The 11729-nt window shown below is 45.1% G+C and overlaps 1 protein-coding gene across 1 annotated transcript; it reads right to left on the bottom strand.

Moving 5' to 3' along the window:
* Positions 1-2028: 2028 nt before the first annotated feature.
* Positions 2029-11227, bottom strand: AP5M1 (adaptor related protein complex 5 subunit mu 1). The gene is made up of 9 exons (XM_078608420.1): positions 10849-11227; positions 8576-9011; positions 8048-8323; positions 6978-7208; positions 5983-6230; positions 5175-5260; positions 4322-4431; positions 2490-2586; positions 2029-2352 (listed from the first exon to the last, which is right to left on the bottom strand). The coding sequence occupies exons 1-9, from the start codon at positions 10917-10919 to the stop codon at positions 2267-2269; spliced, it is 1641 nt and encodes a 546-aa protein (XP_078464546.1). The 5' UTR covers positions 10920-11227; the 3' UTR covers positions 2029-2266.
* Positions 11228-11729: the final 502 nt, after the last annotated feature.

The raw sequence follows: 11729 nt of genomic DNA, 5'->3' as shown, positions 1-11729 counted from the left end.
GGGACAAAGTCCTCACTTGATTGGAAGCTTTCGTGACTGCAGCAATTACTCTTTGGTTCTTTCGGTAAAGTCACGTAGAAAGAAAATAAATTAAGTAATAGAATACGTTTCAAAGTTCATTTATTAGGTATAGCCCTGTGAGCCATTTGGCTCTTGAATCGGGTGCAACCGCAACAAACAAAAAACATGAACAAGAAAACATCTTAAAGTGACTATGTGCAAACAGAAAATCCAAGAAAAGAGCAAAATATTGCAGAAAAAATCACCGTACACCAACCCTGTGCAAATATCCCAGTGGGATGCAACACAAGCAGCCGTCATCAGGTAGAAAACAAACCTAGTGAACTTCAAAATTTGAGACAAAACACAGACACGGAGACACATTTTGAAGTTCACTAGGGGTTGTTTTCTACCTGATGACTGCCTTTATTGCAATCGCAACGTCGTATTATATTGTTTAATTTACTTTCTTTCTACGTGACTTTACCGAAAGAACCAAAGAGTAAGTCCATACTAACAACTCCTATCATTTTTCATTGCTGGAGGGGTTTGCCCATCCTACCTGAAAATCCTGGCTCCGCAACATTGCCACTGCAGTGCTCACCAAATGGATTTCCCCCCGCACCTTCGATTAGCACGGTGGGCTACGTACGGTACGAAAGAAGTTCACCGTACATCCATACAATGCGTATACCTCCTCGTGTATTAAAGTAGGGCGTTGTATGATCTCCTTTGCCCCTCTCCGCACAAGCCCTACACTGCTGTGTTTGATCTGCCAGCTTTGACACGGCCACGTTGCTGTGGGTCTCCTGTTACACCGTACACACGCGATTATTGTAGTAACCAGCTTTCACTCACGCACGCTTTGATGTTTCACGTAATAGTTGCAATGTGATGACATTCAGTAAACACGAATTTGATAAAAGTGGCCACAATGTTTTATAGGAGCAAAACCACTTATTTTGTTACCAAGCTGCAACTTCATAATCCTTCCCATTGACAAGATATAATATAATAGGGGTTTTCCCCTTTTTTTCTGGCAACAAAACTTAAACCTTTTTACAAGGATTCATGTCTGCATTAACCACAATACTTGCAGTCAAATGCAAACAAAAACACACTCATAATATATGCAGTCCTTGAAACTGATTGGTCCACACCAAGGGACGGCTTTCTTTTGAGCCTCGACCCAATTGGTGCTCGACCAGAGGACGCCAAAAGGCGAACAGCTCAAAGACAATGCACCATCAAAGTAATGAGGGCTCGGGGTGAGCATCTACATCTTGAAGACGACAGTTTCCACCTGCGCTCAATAACACTACTTTATTTTGAGCTATTAGCTCTTTTCAGAGGTGACCTTGTCACACACGACAGCTCATCGAAGTGGCTAATCAGAGGTATTTATAGGAGCCAAATAATGTATTATCAGAAAGCTATACCCGGTATGAGTGGTAAAACACATGAGCGCATGGCAAAAACTGGGTTCATGTTTTTTTTTCCGGGTTAGATAGCATGTGTCGTTAAACCCGCCACCACCCGACACAGCCAATTAGTAAGGTTTGTCACGTAAACAGAACATGCCAATCCGTTACTAGTGCAGCACACCGGCGTGTTGGAGTGTGCAAACCTTACGGATTGGCTGTCGGGTGGTGGCGGGTTTAACGACATTTATATATTACGTCATCTAACCTAAAAAAACTCTATTATGGATATTGGTTGCGAAAGCCTACGTGTTACAAAAAATTGGTTCACTCAATACACTGACAATATTCATGCTACTCTGCGATTTGATGCCTTTTCAGTGTCTTTCCCATGAACTGATACTTGTGAAAACATGTTCTAAACATAAGCGTCACAGACTTCCAATGCACACTGTTGAGTAATGCGATGTATATAGCCCATTGTAGAAATGCAATGTGTCTTAATCCCAACATCAACTGTTCAATCTCCGGTAATATTCGGCTGCAACCCTCGAAAGAAAAACAATAATTATGGCAGTTTTCTTTTTTAATAAACAAAGAATACATCTTCACAATCATCACAGTCACTTTATTGAAAAGGCTTGAGACCAGGCATTATTTACAGCTCCATATTTTTCTTTTGTCGCTTTACAAAGATGAAAAAAGACCCACAGGCTGGCCGACTTCTTAGCGTGCAGGATGAGAAATAAACCTATGCAGTTACTGTTAAGTCACTGATTCGTGCTGTGCTTTGAAGCCCCCGTTTGCCAATGAAAGAACGAGAGCTTCAGGGTCGGAAGCTTCCTTTAAGCATAGGCATCGGGCCTGTAGGCAATAGGCGCATCACCCAACTTGTTCCAGATGATGTATTCTGCGGAGACGAGTTCTCTTGCTGAAAAAGAAAAAAACACAACAATCAAAAACAATCAACAGGTTTTTTTAAAGGTTGAGACTTTGTAAAGAGTTATGGTTGATTGCAGCACCACCCACGGAGTGGGCACGTGTGCGCCCGTTATGTGTGCTGCTTGCCGGTGATCAGCTTGGGCTTGACTGGTGGCTGAACTTGTATGGAATGTGGGTCCACGGTGCAGCCCGTCAGCGTGTAGTCCTGAATCTTGAATCGCAGCTGCATGGAGAGAGACATACATGGACTACATGGACTTCACGGTGCAGCGTGGCCACAAACTGCATTTAGTCTCAAGCATGAGCGCAATGTTTAATCACCACAAAAAAACATTACAAATAAAGTGCATGACATTATCGGTATGCGTGGCTTATGAAAAATATTCACAAGTCTCAAGCAAATTGCATCTGCCCAATCGGCTTAGTCAACGTGCATTCGCTTAGAATTCTGAAATCAACTTCTATCAGCTCAAGAGTCTTAGTCAACTTGTATCAGCCAACGTGTATCAGCTCAGGGCTCTGGATCAACTTGTAACAGCTGGGTAGACTCAAGTCAACTTAAATCACCTCAGCAGTCTCCGGCAGCTATAATCAGCTCAGTAGTCTTGGTCAGCTTGCATCAACTCAATGGCCTTCGTAAACTTGTGTCAGCTCAGTAGCCTTAGCTTACATCAGCTCAGCAGTCTCAGGAAACGAGTATCAGCTTTCAGTGTGCTCTTCCCCCCCCCCCCCTGTTAGTCAACACATTGAGTATGCACACCTATCAAGTAGACGTAACACACTATGTTATAGCAGTTCATTGGACCAGCATGTGTACATATGAGCTGGCATATTAAACATCAATAACTTATCTTCTTGGTTCTTTCGGTAAAGTCACGTAGCAGCAGTGTGGTGTGCAGTAGGGTGGGTAGAATAATACATAGTGTAATCTTACAAAAATATGCTAAAATTCCTCTTGATATGCAAATTATTTTGTCAAGGCGCTCTTCCTCCTCCCTCCCAGCTTAAATAGACGCTCCAAGCCCAGGACGTGTCATTCAGACTCGGTCTTATCGACGGACCTGTTCTTCACCTGAGGACGGCTGCTTGCGTTGTGGCCGAAACGTCGTGAGAATTATTTTATTGTTTTATTTTTATTATTTTATTATTTCCATTCTACGTAACTTTACCGAAAGAACCAAGAAGATGAATCCCTGCAGTCACGAAAGCTTTAAATCGAAATCAATAACTGAATTCATCTGCAGGCTGGGTTCTCCAAACTGGCTATCCCCAGCCCATGTACTGTACAGCTGGCCATGAGGTTTTCCTCCAATGCGTAACGCTATGGGGACCACACCCAAATGCATTAACGCTGATAACCTGCAGGCAACGTTAATCTACGCCACCGCGGTATATTATTAATTCATTTGTTCTCAAGCACATCGCTAAACAGGCAATGTAACATTTCTTCATTAGTTTGTCATCATTAATTCAGGTTTGTAGTACAAACATATATTATTGTGGTGCTTTATTACATTGGCAGATTTATTTTAAATTTGATTTCCTTCCCTTCTCGCTTAAAACTGCCACTCGTAAAATGCATTCATCTATTACTGCATGTATTATACAGAGGAACTCGAAAATCAAATAAGAAAATTTACAATTAGGCGTATTTGCCAACCCTACCAATTTAAGCAGAAGGCTGCCAATTTTGAAACCATTTCACCACAAACTGAATTTCAAAGCTGATCAAAGCACCTTAGAATTTTTTTTTACTAAAACGTTGACAATTTTTGCATTGCAAATCGTTATGCGGTGGTGACACTAAAAACATCATTAGATTCCTGCTTAAATCAGTAGGATTGGCAGATGTTAGGTAGTCTGAATTTTGGACAGGATATTGAAACAAACAGGATTATTTTTTTTCATGTCTGCATTACTGTGGTTTATTGGCAGAGAATGTGTGTTGCTTTTCAAACCTGAACGTAGGAATCGAGTACATTGCAGGAAATGTCTACAGCTTCCTTTTCCGAGCTCACACCAATGCACGCAACGAGACTGGCTTCTAGGGACTTTGGAAACCGTTGACCTAGCAAAGGGGAAAAAAAACCCACGTCAGAAGATTTCAACATCAGTTCTTTAACCCACAAACAGCCTAGTTCCTTGTGCCTGCCATTTTTCTACACTTAAGTGTTCCTTCGCTATGTGTTGCACACCATTATTCTCATACAGTTGCAATGTAATCATATGTAGCTTCTGTTCTAACAATGTAGATCAGTAATACAAAAAGGAATGTGCCGGGGTGATTAGCGCAGTGTATTTATAAACCCAGCAAACAGTTTGATTCTGGGTCATGGTGAGCATCAGCGACGAGTGATATCTGAACGGGTCCTTGATCCTCCCCCCCCTCTTGACCAACCCACACTGGCCAGTGTGGTCAAACGACCCCCATGACTGACACGGCAAGGTCTTCATACACAAGTTGATTGACGAAGGGCTGTACGTTTCTTTTGCCTAACATTCTAAAATCAATGGCAATTCACAGAACAATGATATGTGGATCGATATCTGAAAATTGTACAGGATCTTATCCATACATTGTACACGACTGTACGAAGCAAAATACAACTACATTTAAATTATTAAATTGGTAAATGTATTAAATGTTAGGCTTGTATGTAAATTATATCACGTACATATTTACTGTAATTTGTTATGTAGTGAAAAGTAGACTGCTGTGGTAAAACGTAATTCGAGTTGAAAATCATAGCTTTAAGCATCTAATACCATACAGACCCTTGCTCATACCATACAAAATATACAATTGCTTACCAATAGTCCAGATGAGCAAATCCTGGTCCCTGAGTGCTTCCAACTGACCACATGATACTTTGTAAGCCACATTCGTTATGGGGCCACTAGAGGTGACATAAAATATACAGAAAGCATCAATAATTATGCATGACCCCGTATGTAGTGAAGTCAATTCCAAGACATCAAAGTCTTAATGTAACTAGGTCATTCATCCATGCCCCACACGCTTGTATCAATTCTGCATTACTCAATGCAAGATTGAAATGGTGACTAGAGTGGGATTTTTTCCCACCCCATTTAGAATATTTATGGCACGGGCCTCAAAAGCAGACACCCTTAAGATATTCATACACACGTAATACGGAGTTGTTATTCCTTAAAAAAACATCTATTTAAAACATCGTTATTGGATTACGAATTCCAAGAATTTACCAACATTTCTATCCCATCCACGTCAAATATACTTGTGTAGCATTAGTAAGGGAAAGTGAAGTTTCATACATTCAATGATGAATTTCCATGTTACATCTGAACTATCATTCAGCTGCACTCAAAAAAACAACCTACAGCATGTGCATCGTGAAAAAGCTAACAATTCAGCCCTGGGATTACTTGCTTATGCCACAAGAGGGAGCCCTAGATAATCCCTCGATGAGGGTATATGGCCTACTCTTCCACGCTCGCGAGGTGCCTTGGAAGAGGTCGGAAAACTCGTATTACAATCCACCGATCAACTGTGGTGTGACTATACGGTTGGGTGGCCAGAGGTAATGGAAGGGGTTTAAAAAAAAAATGCCCATTTTCAAATTCCACGCCAGGGGTGTACCTGTTCGCCAAGGGAATGCGTGCCTCGAAGTGGTCAAAGGAATTTTTCACGGTTTCATGTAGCCTCAAGTCGAGGGTCAACCTCAGAGCCAGTCCTTTGCCATTTCGTTCACTTCCAGCCTCCCCAGTTCGTCGATCCGACCGGTCCTGGTCGCCGCTCTCCCTGTCGTAGCGCTCAAAATGGTCTTCTTTGTCTTCGTCCTTCTCCAGAGCGAGGCGGAAGGAACCACGGACAGGCGGAATGGGCGCCTGCACAATGCACGTGGATTAGACATGGATTACAGGATTTAAGAAAACCAATTTTTCAATTTGTAACGTTATTACATTACTTAAACACCAAGACTTTGTTGTGGGGTGTAACACAAACCCAATTAACTGAATTAGTGCCATGAGCAATTCAATTAGCAAACACAAATGTAATTTTTAACCATGTTAAAACTGCTAAGAGATTAGCTTCAAGTTTCTATGAAATTGATGTTCGTTGTCAATATACTGCACTATAGGCTCAATGTTTACAACTCCTACAAGGATATTACTTTTATAGAGCTACATATAATCCTTTGTGGACCCCCAGACTTGATAATTTTTTCTTATTATTTTATAAAGTAAAACATTTTAACACATTCAATAATTCACACGGATGTGAAAGCCTAATCAGCTCCATCGTAATACAATTAAAACACAATAATAGATCCGATTTTGGGCAAAGGTCCATCATCATAGAAAGGCCATTTCCTACCATTGCTTACTATGAAGAAGGGCTATTCCTTGAAACACCAAATTTAAATATTTTATCTTTAGGGCAACGATATCGATAAAACCAAGTAATTGTTATTTGCGCTTGTGCACCACTGGCAATGCAATATGTATGTACGACTTCTTATGCACCGCATGTAGCCAACCATGCTAATCAGAGTATCACAGTTTATTTAAGGAACAACATCTTCATTCACGGACAAAATAAGTAAGACAAGCGTCGCTGCATCTTGCCAACACCTGCGCCGTGTAGGAGCACAGCGCGAAGCCGTCGTGCGGTGGCACGAAGCGGAAGCGGTAGGGCCCCGTGAAGGACAGGTCCCCTCCGTTGGGAGCGGCGACGCTCAGCGGGCACACGAGCTGCGGGTCGGGTGCCAACACGCACTGGTGCAGCAGCAGGTCCTCCAGCGGGACGCCGTTCGCCGGCAGCGTCAGATTTGCGCTCACGTCAGGCGTGCCGTCCAGCTCGCACTGCGAACGACCGCACACGGAGATGACGCGTTTGGCCCCGCACAGGATGTTGAGGCAAAGTGCTGTTCAGCGGGCACTTATGATGGCTAGGTGCAGCGCATGAAAGAGCTGTGTGGCCAGCGACCACGTTCGACCGCCTTTCATGTATCTCCGGTGGTGATGTTTATACATCGCACAAGGTACAGATTTAAGGCAGAGTCGCGCTATAAGAGACCCGCCATCATTTAAGAAATCAGCCACCGATTGTCTGGGTCAGTGACCTGAAAAGTATAAACACAGCTGGTGCACCACATCCAGTAGACCTCTCCCAATGGCTGTGGCTGCTAGTCACGTGGCACCTACTGCAGTCTTACAAGGACCCGGAGAATATTCAGTGAAAAATTAGGCGCCAGCTGTAGCTTAGGAACATTTGACAGTGAGGAGCCATCAAGCGAGGCATATAGCAGTACAATGTTGTTGAAGCACCATTAGGCGTGTTTTTCTCTGGATTAGAAACACGACAGACATAAACATGAGACAGCATATATGGTTGATGGACAAGACTGGTGATGGAACAGCAGCTAAGTGCACTCGAAAAGATGACCAACGTGGAAATTGAGCATTAAGATCAGCTCATGTGGAGGGGTGAGATGGATTGTGTGGCATCACGTAATAGTGAGGGATGGAAAATATATGGGGATGCCTTCATCCAGTGATGGATAGACAATAACCAACGATGATGTTGATGAGACATGCCTTGCGCGCCAAGCTGCGTAAGTTATTAATTACAAAAGAAAACGTGAGTTTGGCACAGTTTGTCACAGTTTGTCACGTAACTTCGGGAGCGCCGCTGGGCTCACCTTGCACTCAACGGATCCGTACACCTCCCAGACGTCGGGCACGTCCCTGCGCCCGTACTGCACGGAGCGCACCACCTCCGCCACGCTCATCCGCACGAGCGGCTTTACTCGCTGAGCGCACAGGGGCCGCCATGCCGGGGCAGGCCGCTGCTGCTGCTCTGATGTTCCGCTGCTGCCAGACGGTGTGGCCAGCTCCCGCAGCAGCACTCTGAAGTCGGTTTCGGCCGGGCGGCCAAACGGGCAGGCGTAGATCATGAGCGTGCTGAACTGGGCAACCTGTTGGCAACAAATTGGATTGGCGCAAAACGTGGTTGTGGCCGAAGGACAAGATTGGTGATGGAATGGTGGCCAAAGTGAGGGTGCGTCCTCGAGGGCAACCACTGTGGAGATGGAGCAATTCAATCAGTTCATAAAGAATGGTGGCTGCACTGGAGATGGCATGAGGAGGCCTTCATCCAGCAGTGGATGATGATCATGATCATGATATCTCTTTATCATTTTGTGGTCCCACACTGGATGTGGTTTTACCTTGGCATCAACAGCCCCTGGCTTTGACTGCTGCTGATCCACCATGAAGGCAGCCATGCCCTGCAGGAGGGCCATGCCCTGAGGGACCCCGAGAATCATCCCCAGGGGTGGCCGGGGCTCCAGGGGTCCCTCGACGAGGGGCAGGCACACGAGATGCCACTCGGGGGTGGCACGCGTCACGAGCAGGGGCCACGCGCTCTGCCCGTGCACAGAGATCACCAAGCCCGCGTGGAACGAGCCAACGCCGCCGTCATCCACGTCGTCGCTGCAGCAGTCCGGATCGTCGACGTCATCATCACTATCGCCACTGTGGTGGTGGTGATTGTGGGAGTGTTTATTGTTGCCGAGTAAGCGGAGGAGCTCTTCGTGTGTGGGTGCCGGAGAGTAGGAGTGTCCGTTGAGGCGCCGGGCTTGGGCCTCCACGATGGGATAGCATCTGTGTGAAAACAGTCAAACACATAGGCTTTCGCGAGCAATATTATTAATAATAAAGGTTTTTGGGTTAGATCCCGCAGTATAAATGAGTCGTAATCGTCCACCACCCGACACAGCAAGGAAGGTTTGTCACATAAACAAAGCGCGCCAATTAGTTACTACTTCAGCCGACTGGTGGATTTACGACAACATTGTGGATTTACTTTTTGTTTACGTGACAAACCTTACTGTGTCGGGTGGTGGAGGGTTACAACACACCTATACTTACGCGATCTAATCCAAAAACCTTTGTTATGGACACAAACATGTCTCGTATAAAACATATTTAAAATGTGAAAAGGGTCTAGGTGCAGCCCCTGCAATTGCTTGCGGCATGTCTGGAGATGAATCCCTGCAGTCACGAAAGCTTTAAATCGAAATCGACCAGTGTGTATGATATTATACCCTTAAACATGATATCTATACTCTTTGGGGTTTTTTTCCGGTAAAGTCACGTAGGTAAAAAATAAAATAAGTGATTTAATTTAGTTGTTTTCATTTATTTTATATTTTACCTACGTGACTTTACCGAAAAAAAACCCAAAGAGTATGAATCCTTGCAGTCACGAAAGCTTCAAATCTAGAAATATCTATAGTACAGGTACAACATTAGAGGAGCGGTGGCACAGTGGTTAGCGTACTGCCCTATCAACCTGGCGACCTGAGTTTGATTCCCGGTCCCGGCTAACATCGTTGGCCAAGTGATAACACATCTTAAGCTACCCACAGCGTCGCGCTTGGTGAAGTATGCTTAAACAATAAGTATTCATCCAGTAGCGGATGGCCAAAGGGTTGCAAATGATCATAATTATTGATGGTGCTGCTGCGTTGGCAGTGGTGCGAAAGCACAATTAACAAAATAACTAAGGATAGGGGCTATTATTGCCCGAAAAGTCGCCCAATATGTATATATTGTTATATTCTAAGGCAGTATTGTTGACCATTGTGTTCCTTTTATTTACGTATATCACGCCATGCAACTGACGTTAAACAATATCCAGCACTAATCTTCTGCTTCAGGAAGGAAGGTTTAAAAAAGACATCCTGAAGCGGGAGAATAGTGCCGATTAGGGACATTTGCAAATGTGATTTGTAACTTTGATCATTATCTGTGTAGTATCGATCGTGCAATGTGAATGTGCCATTGTACTGTGTGGCGTTATCTTGGCGTGGTCTGGGACTGTTCTATTGGTGCTGTATGCTGCCTTGCCCAACCTTAATACATCGCATTTATGAATACACAACGAATGCGTTAATTAGATATACTTCGTGACTTGTTCATCATTTTCTCTATTTTGCACTGTCGTCTTGTTTGCTGCTGCTGTAACTCTCCGACCCCTGTACCCATCCTTGGCACACCGGTGATTTAAAAACCACCACCACCACCGAGCTTCACACCTCATCGGATTCCTCCCGCAAATCTAAAACAAAAACAGATTCCGAGCACACAACCCAAGGAGCACGCCGCTCGACACAAGGCGGAGGGGGGAGGGGGGGGGAGCGTCGCTCGCTCGCTCACCTCGAGTATCGATCGCTCACCTCGAGTATCGATCGCTCACCTCGAGTATCGATCGCTCACCTCGAGTATCGATCGCTCACCTCGAGTATCGAACGCTCACCTCGAGTATCGAACGCTCAGCTCGAGTATCGATCGCTCACCTCGAGTATCGAACGCTCACCGCGAGTATCGAACGCTCACCGCGAGTATCGATCGCTCACCGCAAGTATCGATCGCTCACCTCGAGTATCGAACGCTCACCGCGAGTATCGATCGCTCACCTCGAGTATCGATCGCTCACCTCGAGTATCGAACGCGCGCCTCCTCGCCGCGCGCCGTGCGGGAGACAACCCAGAGCGCTCGCACGCTCATCCTGACCACTCGCGATGTGACCACACTCGTCACGGAGCGTCACCGCGGCGACGACGGCGGCGATCGTTGTCGCCCCTTGGGCAGACGTCTTCACGAAGTCGACCCTTGGGCAGACGTCCCCACAGAGTCGCCCCTTCGACAGACGTCTTCACAAAGTCGACTCTTCAGCAGACGTCCCCACAGAGTCGCCCCTTCGACAGACGTCACCACAAAGTCGACCCTTCGGCAGACGTCTTCACGAAGTCGACCCTTCGACAGACGTCCTGCAGACGTCCACACAGAGTCGCCCCTTCGGCATCACCGGAAGTGGGGCAGAGAACCTCCCCACGTGCTCGTGACGCCAAATGCGGCACCAGCTCTCGATTGGCTGACGCGGAATTAGTTATATTTTTACCGATTCGCAAAGCCGATTCGTCCACCGAATCAGAATCTGTCTTGACTTAAAGCCTTCGCTGGGAAATTGGCATTTGTATGATGGTCCAACTGGCTTGTAACATTTTTGGCCACTCCACCATCCCTCCTATGAATGTTCTCCTAAATCCGGCGAAATGTTGGGATTGTAGTTTGGGGTATGGGGACCGAAAAGATTTATTCATTTTAATTTATTTTCTCTGCGATGATTTTTTTCTTATGCGTATATTTTTTCTCCTTATTTACGTATTCATGTTTTTATTTTCTATGTAGTAGGGTTTTGTTTTTGTATTATCTGTGTAAAGAACTGGATAATTGATGTGCAGCGTTGTGGGATGCAATTGCATGAATGACGCTCTATAAAATGAAATTACAGTATTATCCTGGAAAGACTAAATA

This window comes from Lampetra planeri, chromosome 30 (genome assembly GCF_965212315.1).
Source record: "Lampetra planeri chromosome 30, kcLamPlan1.2.h2, whole genome shotgun sequence".
NCBI lineage: Eukaryota > Metazoa > Chordata > Hyperoartia > Petromyzontiformes > Petromyzontidae > Lampetra > Lampetra planeri.
This window is presented reverse-complemented; position numbering and strand designations above follow the sequence as displayed.